General features: G+C 39.7%; 2 protein-coding genes across 5 annotated transcripts in view; one reads left to right on the top strand and one right to left on the bottom strand.

Annotated features, from left to right (window-relative positions):
- atp1a2a (ATPase Na+/K+ transporting subunit alpha 2a) overlaps positions 1–11089 on the top strand; it is a 64211-nt gene extending 53122 nt beyond the window's left edge. For all 4 annotated transcript variants that reach the window (XM_077525663.1, XM_077525671.1, XM_077525675.1 and 1 more), the window contains 6 exons: positions 1829–1952; positions 4767–4912; positions 4997–5127; positions 5741–5842; positions 5954–6045; positions 10754–11089. In XM_077525663.1, the coding sequence (XP_077381789.1) occupies positions 1829–1952; positions 4767–4912; positions 4997–5127; positions 5741–5842; positions 5954–6045; positions 10754–10782 (624 nt within the window). In that variant the 3' untranslated portion in view covers positions 10783–11089. The remainder of the gene's footprint in view (positions 1–1828; positions 1953–4766; positions 4913–4996; positions 5128–5740; positions 5843–5953; positions 6046–10753) is intronic.
- Positions 11090–12735: 1646 nt separating this feature from the next.
- LOC144020111 (alpha-2-HS-glycoprotein-like) lies at positions 12736–14908 on the bottom strand. Its single transcript, XM_077523254.1, has 7 exons — positions 14648–14908; positions 14095–14205; positions 13936–14020; positions 13592–13761; positions 13403–13519; positions 12986–13066; positions 12736–12912 (listed from the first exon to the last, which is right to left on the bottom strand). The coding sequence occupies exons 1-7, from the start codon at positions 14849–14851 to the stop codon at positions 12754–12756; spliced, it is 927 nt and encodes a 308-aa protein (XP_077379380.1). The 5' UTR covers positions 14852–14908; the 3' UTR covers positions 12736–12753.
- Positions 14909–17196: the final 2288 nt, after the last annotated feature.

Genomic DNA, 17196 nt, shown 5'->3' with positions numbered 1-17196 from the left:
TATTTGTTGCATGTTCTGCATTTTTTTTTTTTTACTTCTCAATTACATTTTTTTTAAGTAAAGTTGTATTTAAGTATAGTATAATGAGGACGAAAAACCACGGCCCCAGTATTTTTTTGGACTATATTTAATGTTGGCCATTATGGTGGTAGTTGGAGAGTTTAAAATTTTTCGAGGTAGTAGTACTTTCAGTAAAAAAGAAATTGAGAACCACTGTCTTGAGGTAGCGGCACGGTGGATGATTGGTTAGCACGTCAGCCTCCCAGTGCTTTTGACGCAAGATGGAGTCCAGGCTTTGGCCTTGCTGGGTGGAGTTTGCATGTTCTCCCCATGCCTGTGTGGGTCTTCTCCGGGTACTCCAGTCTCCTCCCACATTCCAAAGACATGCGTGGCAGGTGAATTGTCCCTAGGTGTGCTTGTGTGTGTGGACGGTTGTTCGTCTCTGTGTGCCCTGTGATTGGCTGGCAACCGGTCCAGGGTGTCCCCCACCTACAGCCCTAACCCAGATGAGATCGGCTCCAGCACCCCTGCCTGCGACCCTTGTGCACAATAAGCGGTTAAGAAAATGGATGGATAGATCGATGTCTTGAGGTATTTGACATTTGTACTGTATTCCTCAGATTCAACCAATTTCCCATTGCAGCTTGACTCTTAAAATTCTTCTAATCTTATCACTTATATTGTGGAATGTAGTTTGCCACACTCAAGTGAGAGAGAAAAAAAAAATCTCTTGTCAAAAGTGAACATGTTACAGCAGCGAGGTCGAGGTGGCGCCGGTCTTCATCAAAGTGGATTTGTCACCTGCCCTTGTGTGTCTACTTTAAATCCACCTTAAGGCGTGGAGATTTTCTGCTCGCCGTTGAGCATATTGTGCCCTGACATCAGCTCAATATTCTTTATTACACGCGCCTTCTAGGAAGTTTTGAGAAAATAGGAAAATCCTTTTTTTTTTGTTTAATATACTAAATGCTTGACGAGCAGGAGTCGGAAAACGTTTGTGTTCAAGGACTGCATCTGAATTTTTCTTAACAAATGCATAATTCATAGGCAAGGTAACATAAATAAATATCATAGTGAATAATAAAATGAATGTTTTATTTTTTCATTTGTATTTTTTATAATTCAGTTATAAGTAACATTGAAAAATATCAAAGGCATATACTGTATAAAATTATTTTCCTGATATTTTGCATTTTATTGTCTAGAATAAAATATCTATCCATATTATTATTATTAGAATAAATATGAAAATGCTAAATGCATAAGCATTTTTTACGGTATACATTGTTGCATTTAATACAGTTAATAAAAAATGTAAATACATACTTTATATGAAATTGATTTACAAATGTAATTTCATTATTTTAGGTCAATTAATAAATTAGTTAATACATATATCTTAAAAAATATACTGTGTATGTACATTTTACATTGTACTAATATTAGCTTTTATATTAAATTAACCAATTATTAAATAAAAATACAGTATATACAAACATCAAATGTGTTGGACATGCAAATAATTTATTGTACTAATATGTTTTATTTTCATATTTACAATGAATGAATTAACTTTTTTTTAAAATAAAATTAAATGTAATAGATTAACACACAGTAACACACAAATATCATTTAAAAAATGTTTTGTTGTATTATTTACAAAAAACTAATAAATCAATTATTTAATAATAATGAAAAACATATATGTACACGTCCTAATTGAAATGTAATAAAAGACCTTAGTAGTGCTACTACTACTACTACTAATAATAATAATGCACATCTGAGTTTTAGAGTACTAAACCCTTTCCCCATTTTCTCGCGCCAGGTTCCTGCCATCTCATTGGCCTACGAGACGGCGGAGAGCGACATCATGAAACGGCAGCCAAGAAACCCCAAAACGGACAAGCTGGTCAACGAGCGACTCATCAGCATGGCCTATGGGCAGATAGGTGCGTATGCGTGCCGGCTGTCAATCAATGACCAGCACAACATAGCCACAATCGTTTCTGTGGTACTTTGTACGTTTTCGAATTTGAACATTTTTCAATTTGGTGGCAAGACGTGCACCCACATTGCACAACGCAGTGTTCTGTCCGCGAGTCCACATAGCACACACTCAATGAATGGGCATCTCAACGGCGCGTTGCTCAGTGCAGTGTGAAAAGTCGTTAACTCAAATTCACAACACGTCACAGAACATCCACATTATGAAGTTTTGTTCACAATAAGTCAAGAAGATTTCACTCAGAATATGTAGCAGCTAACTAGTTGGTAAGCTAGTGGCTAGCTCCATGAAGTTAACGCAGCAGTCTAAAGATCCACTTTTGGTGACAAAAAGTCTTGTTGGAACATGTGGAATGAAATTTCTTGGTCAGAGAGTCCCGCCGTCCCGGACCGTGATTAGTCAGCAATCCTGACACCGTTTGTGGAGTGATTGGATCGTCTCTCATGTCACTCATTGCATCAACAGAAACGATCACACATGAGCTTATGTTTACTTGTTTGGTAGAATTTTGAATTTAGAATTGGTAGATAAATAAGCGGTCTTTTATGTTAAATAATGGTTCATTTGCCTTCATCTTAGCGTAAGCCGAACCCATAAGACTATGTGTATTTTGTATAATAAATCTGGCATTGTTTATTGTAATACAGGACAAAATCACCACCAGACATTAAGATAAGCCCACATCTGTAAATTGAGAAGTAGTTTGGTTGTTTAAATCCTGTATTTAAAAAGTGCATTTTCCTGAGTGAAACCGGCAGACTGGGCCTTTAACAAACACAAACAATAATTTAATCTGTATTACAATAAACAATGCCAGATTTATTATACAAAATACACATAGTCTTATGGGTTCGGCTTACGCTAAGATGAAGGCAAATGAACCATTATTTAACATAAAAAAGTGCATTTTCCTGAGTGAAACCGGCAGACTGGGCCTTTAAAAATTACATGGGAAGAGAACCTTGACAAAAAATAAGTCCATATTAAATTGCAATCGTAATATTTGTATTTGTTATAACATAACAAAATGTGTAAAAAGTGACTGAAGCCCCTTGATGTGTGGATAACTCAGTCACCCTATGTCAACGTGAAGATGGATCAACGCCACACCATCAATAAAATGCTTAACAATCAAACGCGAGGGAAATTGATCTTCTCTGTTGACATTTACAGCAAATTGAGCGTGGCCAATGTGACCGTATCGCACTTAATCTTGGTCATGCGTACCCCGGCCGGCTGCAGCCTCCCTTTTCCTCCCCATGGCTGCCTTTAATCTCTCCCCTGGCTTGATATACAGTCGATGGCGCGGGATGAGCGGCAAAATCAAAGGCTGGCAACATTTCACAGGCTTTTTTAAATGGGTCAAAAGATGACAGGGCGCCACTGGATGCCGTACGGCTTGCCGCCAACGTCGAGTGACGCCAGGCGAGCGATCTCACCCAACAATATCTCGCCACCTCTCCGAGAGCGCCGTTAAAGTCTGTCGACGTAAAAACACTGAAGATTAATAACGGGGCTGCCTGGAGTGGACTCTCCGGGAGGCTCTTAAACAACATGTCCGTCACGTTAGCCCGCTTGAAATTAAAAGTGGTTATTGGCTTTTTGTTGCTGTCTCCGGCCGTCCTAAGATCACCTGTAATAATTTATTACAATGGTCGGTGATGGATGCCCAATGGCAGAGAATTAAAAAAAAAAAAAAAAAAAAGCCTTGAGGGACAAAAAAAAAAAGAAAAAAAAAAGAGCAGTCAGCAGCATTGTATGTGATGACTCGACGTGGCTCAGGGAATATTACGCAGTTGTGAATGAAAGCAGCAAGAATAAACTATATTGTATAAGCTGTGAATATGAACAAAAAGGCAGCAAGAAAATAAAAGCAATTTGTGAATTAAATCATCAAGAGTGTACAACTGGATACTATGAACAAAAGGAGGCAAAAATAGTCAGCAGTGTTCTATACATGGCTCAGGAATACTCCACTCATCCTGTTGAATCACACTGCTGACAAATGAAGTTCCATTTTTGACACTTTGTGAAGATTCTAAATGGGTTAAGTGGAATCAGTTGATTACATTCTGTTCATTTCAATTATTCCCCTGCTTTTCATCAGTGCGACGCCTCCGGATTTTTTTTTTTTTTTTTTTTTTTAAATGAAAAGGATTTCTATTTAGTGCTCACTCACTCACTGGCTGATTCTGGCGCCCACTCCAGCGCCAGTGGTTTCCCCCTCAAATCACTTTGGTTAAGAGCGTTTGCCAAATGATGACATGAAAGTGCATCATTGCGCACTTTGATTAGGCTGACGAGCTCAGGACTGGCGCTCACTTCATTGGGTACACCTGAAAAATCCATACATACATACATATATGTATATATATATATATATATATATATATATATGTATATATATATATATATATATATATATATATATATATATATATATATATATATATATATATATATATATTGTGTCTTTTGAATTTTAACTCAATTTTATGAATTTTATTAAATTACTGTATCAATAGCTCAACGATGCAGCCATATTTCTGTTAGTTTTTCTCCACTTTTCTGTTAACAAGAGTATGAAAACGTAGAAAAAAATATTTTATTGTCCATTTAGAACAGATATAAAATTTGAGATTCATTGAGTTAACTGTTGAAGTCATGCAATTAATTACGATTAAAAAGATTTTTATATGTATATATATATATATATATATATATATATATACAGTTATGCATGTTTGTGTGTCAACAGGTATGATCCAAGCTCTGGGCGGCTTTTTCACCTACTTTGTCATCTTGGCCGAAAACGGCTTCCTGCCGGTGACTCTGCTTGGCATTCGCATCAACTGGGACGACCGCATGGTCAACGACGTGGAGGACTCATACGGGCAGCAGTGGGTGAGGGCTCCTCACATGCACACACACGCAAAAACACACCCAGTTTATGTAGCAGCGTTCACGGTGGTGTGGGCCCTTCTGCAGACGTACGAGCAGAGAAAGATTGTGGAGTTCACGTGCCACACGGCCTTCTTCACCAGTATTGTGGTGGTGCAGTGGGCCGACCTCATCATCTGCAAGACCAGGAGGAACTCGCTCTTCCAGCAAGGCATGAAGTGAGTTCAAAGGTCAAGCCATGAAGTGAGTTCAAAGGTCATGCTAAGGTTTAAGTTTACTCATTCACTGCCAGCCCAGTTAAAATCGATTGACGTCTATGGCCGTCATTGGCAGTGAATGAATTAATTTAGTTAGACAATAAAATTGCCCACCAACACTATTGGCACCGATTGACACCAAATTGGGTGGACGCGTCTTAACAGGGCACTCAAAAAAGCTGCCTGGAATTGAACAGGAATGCAGCCATTTGGGCTTGTAGCATTGTGCACTCAGTTGCACCCCACTGGAATATCGGTTTCACCGATTGAAACAGAAGTGGGTGAGCATCAAAGAGCTTGAACAAAAAAGTAGAAAAAAATAATAAAATATAAATTAAAAATCTAAATTAAAATAAATAAATAAAAATAACTTAGAATTGACCAGGCATTTTAGTTTGAAGCAGCCATTTTAGGAGAACTGGAAGGTTCACCAAACCAGTTGGGATGTTGCACAGTGTACATCACTTAAAAAAATAAATAGAAGGCAGTTCTAGTTTTTGATTTGGCCTTGGCGGAGGTCTGCTCTCTTGTTGAATTCGAATGGGTTCATTGTGTTTTGATTTCTCATCCACAGGAACAGGATCCTGATCTTTGGCCTGTTTGTTGAGACGGCCCTGGCCGCCTTCCTCTCTTACTGCCCCGGAATGGATGTGGCCCTACGCATGTACCCGCTCAAGTAGGCTACCCGAATATACGTCCACGCAACTGGGATTTTGCCTTTAACCTACATTATCCCATCATTCTTGACTTTAAATGAAGCCGTCTTCCTCGTTATCCTCTTCCCCAGGATCGGCTGGTGGTTCTGCGCCTTCCCGTACAGTCTTCTGATCTTCGTCTACGACGAAGTTCGTAAATTAATTCTGCGGAGGAACCCCGGAGGTAAGTGCGGTTATTAGCGAGCACAAGCGAGATTAAACGCTTTCCCGACCTCTTTGTCTTGTTCATAAACCAGCGGAAGAGTAAATTGCTTTGGACTCGCGTGTCGAGAGCCGCGAGTGGCAATTTTCCTGCGAGAGCGACTTCACAACGTCTCTTGTCCCGGGTCACCCTTGTGATTTTGATCAGAATCATCTCGGAAAGTAAACACACTGGCGTATCAAGCGATATTAGCAAGCAATCAGAAATCCCCCTTGAAATTGCTTCGTTTTTGTTGATCTTTTTTTGTTTTTGTTTTAATTCAGCCCCCGAGTCAGCTTCACATAACGCCATGAAATTTAGTAGGCATGTCTATCTGGTGGAGACACACAGTCTCATCAATACAAGCAGGAAAACTCACACAAAGTCTTTCTTGTCATCAACATTTTCTAGCAATGTCGATCATGAGTAGACCCACAAAAAAAAGTTTCAAGAATCCAAGCACATTGGTTTGAAGCAACCGTTTTAGGATCATTTTGTCCATTTCTTGTGGTCTGTCAAATAATCCCCAAGAGATTTATCCCACTGATACTCAAAAAACAGTTCCAGATGAGAACAAGAAATTTAAAAGCAACATCTATTATGAGTAGACCTACAAAAAAAGTCTCAAGAAGGCATGCCTGAAAAGCCACAGGAAGTTTTCCATTTAGGTTTGAAACAGCAAATTCAGTCATTTTGGCCATTTCTAGGGGTCCTTCAAAGTTTAACTTGTCTTAGTGGACGGCTACAAAAATTTCTCAAATAAAGTATGCCATTTTAATTTGAAGGTTTTTTTTTTGTTTGTTTTTTTATTAGCTGAATTTTGACCCCTTTTCAAAACTCAAAGTTCACCCCTAGACAGTTTACGATCCTCAGAAATTAATGTTACATAAGAATGTAAAATTTCATAGTGAGGTCAATCATGAACGAATCCACAAACATGTCTCAAGAAACCATAACACAGGAAGTCCGCTATTTTGGTTTGACGTGGCCATTTTCAAGTGACATTCAAAGATAAACTCCTAAAAAAATTTGTCGGATTGCTACTGAATTTGAACTTTGTATACTAGATAAGGGATGACGGTAAATTGTGAAAAATCCTGTGCTGCATTCGAGTGAGATGGGAAGTTGGACTTTTCTGACCTCATACCTGGAAGTGTGCACTGGAACGCCCCTTTTGAACTCGGGGATCTGAATTGAGAAGGCGAAAAGAAAAAAAACAAACGACCCAGACTTAACCAACCGGCTTCAATCAGATGTCAAACAAATTATCGGAATCACAGAATCGGCCATCTTTGTTGTTTACATTCACCTCGAACGCTTTGAGGTCAGAACTGGGACAATCAAAGTGGGATTAATCCGATTTACCACCTTCCTCGAATGCAGCATTTGTTTTCAACATTACGTGTGGGCGAAGTATGACAGTAAAGTTTGATGACTCACCAAAAAGAAACCCTCAAGTCTGCCATTTTGGTTAGAAGTGCCCATTTCAGTTAGTGGATCATTTGAAGGTGTTCTTTATATATTACCTTATTGCAACCTCATTGGTGTTATTTATACCAGAAAGATGGGTAATGCTAAATTGTGAACACCTTGAGTTTGCCTCATTGTGTTGTGGCGAGCATGACGGCAAGCGTTTGATGACTCAACAGTCGACACAGAATACAAAACTACAACTCCACTTCCAACATGGACATATAATTTGTGTGTTTATCAAGTTGAAATTCCCAAGCCAACATGTCGAGCGCCGTTTTGTCAAGAATGAAAAGCGTGCGACACAAACAGTAATGAGTCCTAATGCTGCGGCAGCCGCAGCGTTGCATGCTGGTAGGATTATTCAGCACTCAGACATGTTGGTTCCTCGCACAGAGACGGGCCGAGGGTCTCCTCATGAATAAAATATGGGCTTCATAATAACTCTCGAGTGACAATATTCGAGGCAATATCAATACAAAGTGAAAATGCCGGCGATCCAAGTTGTGAGGAAGAGGGGGGGGAAAATGCAAACGACACAATTTGCATCTCTATAAAAATAAAAAGACTGAAAGGGCAAGCCAGCTGATGCCGTTTCTGACAAGTACTTCTCAGACCGTAAATACAAAAATAGCTTATGTCCCGTGTCACTAATAATCATCAAGGCCCTTATGAGTCATAGTTAACTGCACTCAATTCAAAATAGATCAAAGATGTTTTATCTGTCTTTGAAGGACCTTTATGATGTAAAATGCCGACTGTTTTTTATCACAGTGTTATAACTTTACACTCATAAAAGTTGTACATTTACAATTTAAACACTGAGGGGTTCTTGGAGTTAGCGAGCTCCATCAACATTCAGGAAACTTTGCCAGTGAGTTCATCCTGGTGAAAATTTACATCCAAAATTTGGCTCTGACTTTTTTTCTTTTTTCCCCCCAGCCCCTGAAGCCAGCTCACTTTAGCTAAACAAAATTTGGTAGGCATACATTGTGTATCATGAGTAGAGCTCCAAAATGTTTTCAAGAAGCCATGCTTAAAAAGTTGGTGGAACTCTGCCATTTTGGTTTGAAGTGGACATTTTAGCCAGCGTCATGTTCCAAGGTTTGATCAAGGACTGCTGGAGGTTTTGAGAATTTGAACTATGCATACAAGACAGATGGGTGGGTGATGCTTTTTGTGGCATCTTGCAGCCTGAAATTTGGTAGACACAAAAGTAGCTTCTCAGGAAGCTATGCTAAAGACACTGGTGTGCCATTTTGATTTGAAGCAGCCACTTTCAGGGGATTTTGGACATTTCCAGTGGTCTTCCAATTCGAACTCGAAAGTTATTGTACTATCACTGAATTGTGAGTGCTTTATGACAATGGGGAACCGCACGAATGCAATTTTTAGACCGCAATGCCACGGGACTTCAGCAGCTTGAACCCGGAAGTGGGTCCGAAAGAAGCTCGCTCATTGACAAGCCATGCAAATAGTGCTTGTATTGTTCTCGTTTATCTCTGGAAAAACAAGATGGTGAGTAAACACAGCTGTTATGGAACTTGCAGAAAACACTCCAGACACCACATATATGAAGGATGTATTCTTTAGTCGTTTCCCGAAGCCAAAAATTAAGAGTCATGAATGTGAACGGGGAGTTTAACGCCAGCGAAATGAAACAATTTCACCTTCATCTGCAGTAAACAATTTGTTGGGCATGCATGCCAGGCTTCTTGATGACAATCTTGCCCTTGCCGGCCACCGTCGTCCCGAAGTGGTAAGCGATTGTCTTTATTTTTATTTTTTGTTTCGTGTTTGGCACTACCCCGACTGCCGGACGACAATAATAAATGATGAGGAAAAAAAATGCTAAATGGCATTGCCATTGTTGAACGGACCTGTCTTGCTTACAGCCTGATTTAAAAAAAAACAAAAACAAAAAAAACTTTCGTGCAGCTGTAACATGTATGGATATTTATCTGTAGGGCCTTTTCTGAATTAGCATGACTAGCCCGCCGAGTTTGACCTCCTCGCTAGACTCATGAATATTAATTAAGGGTGGTGACGTATATCGTGTGGTTCCCTATCTCCACAAACTGTATCGTAAGCAGCCCCTGTGTGCTCTGAAAATGAAGTTTTCCTTTGGAACGTGAAATTTGGTCTATTAGTAGTGTTGTTCCGATACCGATACTGGTATCGGCAGAGGTGCCGATGCAGCATTAAAACAGTGGAATTGGTATCGGTGAGAACTCACAAGTAACATGCTGATACCATTAATTCCAACTTTAATATAGGATTTTGGATGCAGCATCTTGTGTCTTGCTGGTGCACGACATTCACTGGTATGTGACATGCTCACTGCATGCCAATCTAAGATATCCTATTGGCCCTTGAATACTCTGAACCAATAGCAGGACAGCCTTTTCATGTTGAGGAAAAAAAACTTAAGTATCGGTATGGTATTGAGGAAAAAAAAAAAACTTAAGTATCTGTATCGGCCGATACTGCAAAACTGGGTATCGGTATCGGGGGCCAAAAAACGGTATCGGAAAAACACTATCTATTAGATATGTCTATCATGAGTAGACCCACAACAAAAAGTGTCAAGATGCCATGCCTGAAATAAAAAGACACAGGAAGTCTGCCGTGTTGGTCCAAAGTGGCCATTTTAGGCTCATTTGGGGCTTTTTAGTTAGATGACTCAACATAAGGCACAAAACTCTTATCTCAGCTCCACACGGCAAACCAAACCAAGCTCTGATCTCCGCTGGCGGCTTTGATGTGATCTGATTGTTATTGCGCTAGGAAAAAAACAAAAAACAAAATCCTGCAATGACTTGACCGACGCTTGCCTGCCGGTCGTGTTTACGTACTAATCCGGCCCGCCGCAGGAAACAGATTATGCTTGTCAACAGCACGAAGAGCAAAATAACGAGAGAGGAAATTACGCGGCGGCCGATGAAGAGTTACGAAGACGGTCGACAATGGATCAAAATTTGCGGGGCCGATGACGGCATGGGTCACAATAACAATTGATGCTGACAGTTAATCTTCTCTGTTAATGCGCGTGTCACGGCCGGCTGATCGGCGCGTCTGGAGAGTTACGAGCTGATTCATTTGCAGAAACAAAAAGCGCCGCCAGTGAATACCAAAGAGGATATGAAGGCTTTTTTTTTTTTTTTTTTTGGGCTTTTGTTTTGATGCCACTGCAAGCGCCTCTGTGTTTCTTGTCTTGCAGGCTGGGTGGAGCAGGAGACGTACTATTAACATTCACAAGACGTCAGCGTCAAAGCCAAAGTGTGTGGGTATGTTTGCGTGTGTGTTTGCGTGCGTGCGCATGAGAGTGTGTGTGCCTGTTTGTCTGTCTGTAGCAATATTTGCATGGATCAGATGACAAATATGATTAGCCTGAAATGATCAGATGCTAATAATTGCCGCTGAATTTAGGCTTTTGAATATGTTTGTCCAAAAAAATGGGAATTCACAATGGCTTGGCTACACTGGAATACATCAATGTTTCAGGCTCTGTTTGGCTGCAGGGGATTGGTTGCCAAATAAAGCAAGTTACACATAACCTGGATCATTCTTTTTAAGTAGGAATGTTGTGCATTATTTAGTGGGATTTATGAAATGGAGAAATAGGTAGTTGAGAAATATTTCACTCTTAATATATATTTAACACTCCATGAGAGAAACCAGTTGAGGTGGCTCGGGCATCTGATTCGGATGCCTCCTGGATGCCTCCCTGGAGAGGTGTTCCGGGCATGTCCCACCGGCGGGAGGCCCCGGGGACCACCCAGGACACGCTGGAGAGACTATGTCTTGGAATCCCACCGGATGAGCTGGTTGAAGTGGCTGGGGAGAGGGAAGTCTGGGCTTCCCTCCTAAAGCTGCTGCCCCCGCGACCCGATCCCGGATAAGCGGTAGTAAATGGATGGATGGATGGATGGATGGACATTTAAAAAAAAGATCAATCGCACTTTGTTTGCTTATTCCTTCCATCCATGCTTCCTTCCTTCATCCTCCTTTACTTTATTTCATACATCCCATTTCCTTCCTTCCTTCCTGTAATGCATAATTTTTCCTTCCTTCCCTCCACCACTCTCATCCTTCGTTTCTCCTTTCATAGTTCCCCTTTCCTTCCTTCCTCTGCTCCTCCTTTCCATCCATCATTCTCTCTTCCATCCATCCTAACTCCTTTCCTCCCTTCCACTTCCATCCCTCCTTTCCTTAAGCTCTTCCTTAGCGCTGCCATCCTGCCTTCTGACATATTTCTTTCCTTTGCAACATTGTTTCCTTCTTTCTTTCACTTCAGTTTTCTGGTGGGACAACAAAATAGAGAGAAGTTTGCTCTAAGCAGAACGAATGAAGCTGTTTTTAAAGCTTTCATTAGAAAAAAAAATCGGACATTTCTGTAAGAAAAAGCATAATTTTACAAGGCACTTATATAATCAATACTTTTGTTGGTTTTGGTTTATAGAACAAATAAATGCAATACAAAATAAAAAAGTGAAAGAATGAAAAATAAAAAAGTAAAATGAGTAAAAGTCAGAATTTACATGCTCAAAGGGAGTAGGAAAACAGAACTTATCTAGTCCCATATCAATATCGTGCAGCACATGCCCTTGTAATGGACATTTAAAAAAATGTATTAAAACAAGACAGGATTGAGAAAAAAAAAAAAAAAAAAAAATGCAAGTTCAAAAATAAATTCCTTATAATTCATTTTAAAAAATAAAAGCATTTTAACTTTTTCAAAGTGACCTTTAGAAGTAGATTTTAAGGGGGGAATCTAAAATGCTTGGATTATTCTGTGTTATATATACACACAAAACTAAAATGCAAATAATTTTTGCCAAGACAAATTCCAATATATTCAGTTTTGATTTTAACTGAAAAGTAGTGGGCTCATTTGCATAAGATTAACATTTTAAACTTGCAAAATACTTTAGTTGATAAAAATAATATATATTCTGATTAAAATTGTCAAATAGTTCAGATGTGAAGAAAAATGTGCCAAGGATTTTTATTTTATTTTTTTTGTTTTGAAGGCTCACCCAAAACAGTGTCAGGTGACATGAAAAATAAAACATCCTAACCCAATTGGACCCAGTTCTTAGCCTTTAGCATGAAAGCTAATCATCCAAGGACAAATGGCAACCATGTTTGAAGTTTGGAAAACAGTTGTATTCTTAAGTCAGGTGACCACAAAACGGCAAATTGGTTCTTTCAATTTTTTTATTGAAGTTGCTGTGTTTTAAGCGGGAAGGGACAAATGTGGTGGACGGATGGCTGAGGATTTCTCAGCTTGGCCTTGCAAATGCAAGCTTCCGAACTCTGATGGAACAACGGCCTGCAGACGGGCTCCGGCTCGCCAGCTGGGAGGGGTCCGGAATTCTGTGGCGACACCAGAGAACAATGAGGCACTCTGCGTATGCAAGTTCAGGTAGCACTTTTGCTGAAGACTTACTTTTGGTGGGTACGTTTCACAGTCCAGTTCTCCCACTTGTCTGTGCGAGTTGTAATAGGACGCTTGGCAATACACTTGATTCTTTGAAAAACAAACAAACAGCAATTTAGTCAGATCACTTGAAAATGGCAACAATTAACCCAACTCATAGGGATGCAACGATCATGGCAATAAAAACAGCCACAATATCACTTTACTATATTAGAAGTATTTTTTTAATAAACGATTTCCATGTGCAGTTCTAGCACCCTCTGGTGGCTAGTTTCTACTGTAGTTTTAATTTTCACAAGGCGTGTTTTGGCCCTTCTACACATACGCACACTATTACAAGCTCTTAGAATATTGTGAATTCAATATCGCCAACCTACCACAATATTGTGACGTTTGGATATCAGCATTACATCCCTACTAACTCACAGCTCTGTCGGGGCAGCGAGGTGTGCAGGCGGCAAAAGTGTGCTTGGACTCTCGGGGACAGGTGGTCTCCACCAGGGCAAACTTCAGCTGGGTAATTGTGCCGATGTTCACGTTGTCCTGATAAGGTGTTCAAATGTCATCAAGTGGTTAACAGCAAGTCAAAATGCATGACAGTTTAACATAACTCACCGCGGCTGTGAGCTGAGCCACTTCCATCAGGGTGAAGTAATTTTGGTGTTTGCTCTCCCCGTTGAACTTGAGCACCGCCTCCTGCACGGCGCTCACGCCCGTCGGGTCATCCAGAGGCAACAACTCAGGGCAGGAGGGACAAACCATTAGCAGCTCCTTGTTGGTGAGTTCTGTACACAGGTGGCACATTTCAATAGGCAAAAGACAAGCAACATTTTTGTGAAAATTAAATGGTCAAGAGCAGACAAAAGAAAAACTTGGCATTTTAAACTTGCCGCCGCCGCCACTGCCCCTTTAATAAAAAAAAAAATAAATAAAAAAGTGACAAGGAATGTTGTGATGACCTGGTCTGGTGGTGCATTCGTATTTGGTGATTTTGGCCACGCCCCACATCACCCAAAATTCAACACTGCAGGTGGCCACTGCGCCCTGGAAACAAAAACAAAATTAGAATATTAGCATCAGGAACAGCTATGGACTTCGGGGACCAAAAGAATATTCACCCGTTCATCCAACCGCCACAGCTCACATTCGTCAGCAGGTTTGGAGTTGCTGAAGTGACATTTGGTCTGCGCCAGTTTCACGTTCACATCAATGTGGCAACCACCGGAAAACTGCAGACAAAACATTAAAATAGGGGGCCATGTGGATGTTGAGACACGACCACCACTAACATATGCCTCCCATGAGGGACTTGCTGGTCCTGACTCGTATTCTCACTCAAAACATGCCAAGTCTTTACATGTTAGCATTGCTACATTTCAACAAACCGCAATGTTTAAATAACTATTTTGGTATTTAAAAAAAAAAAAAAAAAAAAAGTTTAAGGAGGCATGTAGCATTTGAGCGCCTTCAAACACTTCAAACAGCCCTTTCCTCAGTGTGGAGTGATGATGTCATCAAGTGGGGACAGCAAGTTGAGTAGTGCTAACATTCAAGTTAGCTGCTTTGAATACTAGTCAATAAAAGAAAAGCTTAAGATTTCTTATACTGTTGAAAACAAATTTCAGGAGTAAAAAGAGTTAAGGAATATAAATTATCATGCTAAGCGCCAACCTGTTGATAAATGCTGCTCTGGACCTCCTGCAGCCTGAACTTGAATCCATGCTTGTGCCTCTCGTTGATGTGCTGGACGGCCATGCCAGCCGCCGCCTTCACGCTGTCCTCGCCACATGTTACGGAAGGTAAAGACCTTGGCGCCACAAATCCCGGCAGAGCCACAGTACACCAGAGCAGAACAGCAAATAGGTGAGTCGCCATCTTGGTAAACGATCGAGAAGCGCAAGCAGCACACAACACAGCAGTAGAAAAACAACTGCTTGCAAGCACTTTAAGGAGGCTGATGACCAATCACAGAGGAGGACAAACAGGTGACACCTGTGTGCTAATTAGTGGTGGGCGTTCTTTCAATCAATCACCATGGTAACGACTCATTGACTCAGCTGAGCGTTTGGAAAGAAAAAATTGACTTTGCTTAAAAAACATTTTTCTGAGTTATCTTTTTTTTTTTTAACAATTTTCTTCAGTGTTTTCTGAAAATATTTTTTCATTATCTTTGAAATTTTGAGGGGACAAAAATGACATTAGATTCCTGCTATTTGCGGGGGAAAGCGACCGAGCCCAACAGCAGATAGCAAAAATATGCAAAGAATTGATGCTCCCTCGTAGGGCTGGGCAATACAGTATATGGAATTTTATTAGGGCTGGGTATCAATTCTAATGGGCCGTTTCTCAATATCAACACAGAGTTCATTCTTGTGATGCAATGAGGTAAACCCGGTCTCAAGAACGTACTTCCCAGGCACGCATATCTCACTGGCATATTTCCATAATTCATCGCAGTTATATCATATGACTTGCTTTCAATTGATTTGTACTACTATTTCAATGTTTTTAAATGTCTTTGTACAACATACAATGGTTAAAAACTTTACTTACATCTTTGTGATTTCGTGAGACATCAATGGTGGCCCAAGTAGTTCCAATCGAAAGTACGCATAAACCAAGACCACATGGAACATGGAATTTCCGGATGTTGTTCTTTTTTGCTAGCTTAAGCCAAGGAATTTTGCCACATGAACATTCTTAATGTTATTTCTTTCGGTACATGTTAAATATCGCAACATTCAAATATATCATGTTTGTCCAATATCGTGAAGCCCTCCTGCCTTATAATGGACATTCCAAATTTTGGTTTGGTTTGGTTTATTTGTTCATTTTTCCTTTCTGACAGCATTGTGACAATCAAACATTTCATCATACAATTACTACATGTAATGACCGAAAAAGAAAAAGGGCTGGCGGGAAGAAGCATGAAGCTTATAAATTCCTATTTAACTATTAGTTAAAAGTCAGCAGGGATAATAAATTTCAATCAGTTCATCATTCCAATGGTGTTTGTTATCCAGTTGATTGAGTTCAGAGTCTTTTGATTCAGTCAAATAAGTTGTTAATAGTTCAATCAGTTCATCTTCACCAATAATATAATCGCGTGTAGTTTGTGTTCCAAACAGTTGATTCGTTCCAATAGCTTGTTGATCACGTGTTGATTGTGTACCATGTAGATTGACACAGTCCAGTAGCTTTAGACAACTGAGCGTCCAGTCATGAGAGTTCCACTTGGACATGAGTGTTGAGCAGGTCTAGGTCATTGTACTTCAATAACATAGACATGTTTACCTTTTTCTTTTGGAGCACCCGCCTTGTTGATAAGAGTTATTGCCAACTTTTGCCCTTATACATATAAAGTGAACAATAAACAAGTTATATTTTCTTCATTATAACTGTTAAATACAAGTTCTTTATATTTTTTCTTAGATCCAGCTAGTGTCTGTATTCTAGTTACTCCCCAATCTATTAAGTTCCATAGTTTTACACCATTACAGGAGACGGAAAATGACTTCAGTGTAGTTCTAACATCTCTGTACAAATACAAGTTTCTCTCTCAAATCATATTTCGATTCCCTGGCCTGGAAGCAAATTTTTAAATTATAAGGGAGACAGTTTCTGGACGCTTTATACATTATCTGGGTAGTTCTATAGGTTATTCAGTCATGTAATTTCAATAGTTTAGCTTCAATAAACACTTCATATGTGTGCATTATATGGAGCACTGTAGATAATTCTTACTGCTCTTTTCTGTCGTGCCATCAGCAGCTGCAGTTTCCCCCAGAAGCCAGCACAATAAGTCAAAATCAGTGCACTAAACTATTTGGAGTGATTTGAGAACAAGCAAACAGGACTGGGTAAAAAGAAAACCCTTCAAAGATGAAAATTAGATTAAAAACATTTTTTCAAAATCACACTTTTTTCAAAGTGCATTTTAAAAATTTGGCTCCGAGCATCATTTACTTTTGAAAAAAAATAATTTTGCCAAGAAAACATTTTGGACAACTTCCAAATCTATCTTTCAGTTCAGAGATTAACTGCACGTTTAATTGAAAGTGGCTCTTGAAAAAACAAAAAATAAAATAATCGGGGGGGATTCTAAAGACTAAAATGTCAAATAATTTAGAAAATTTGGTGTAATCTTCAAATTTGAACAGAATGTGCCACCTAAAATGTCAGGTGAAGCTAAAAACAAAATGTCCTAACCCAATTGGCCC

The sequence above is a fragment of the Festucalex cinctus genome, chromosome 1, assembly GCF_051991245.1.
Source record: "Festucalex cinctus isolate MCC-2025b chromosome 1, RoL_Fcin_1.0, whole genome shotgun sequence".
Taxonomy (NCBI): Eukaryota; Metazoa; Chordata; class Actinopteri; order Syngnathiformes; family Syngnathidae; genus Festucalex; species Festucalex cinctus.
Note: the sequence above shows the minus strand (reverse complement) of the source record. Positions and strands in the feature narration are given on the sequence as shown.

Bases quoted from the DNA above. Each gene is read 5' to 3' on its own strand.
- LOC144020111 (XM_077523254.1), bottom strand. From the start codon at position 14,851: ATGGCGACTCACCTATTTGCTGTTCTGCTCTGGTGTACTGTGGCTCTG. The intron at 14,021-14,094 runs GTGAATATTCTT...TTTTGTTTCCAG, and splicing joins TGTGGCGGTTGGATGAACGG to GGCGCAGTGGCCACCTGCAG. The intron at 13,067-13,402 runs GTGAGTTAGTAG...TGTTTTTCAAAG, and splicing joins CTCGCTGCCCCGACAGAGCT to AATCAAGTGTATTGCCAAGC.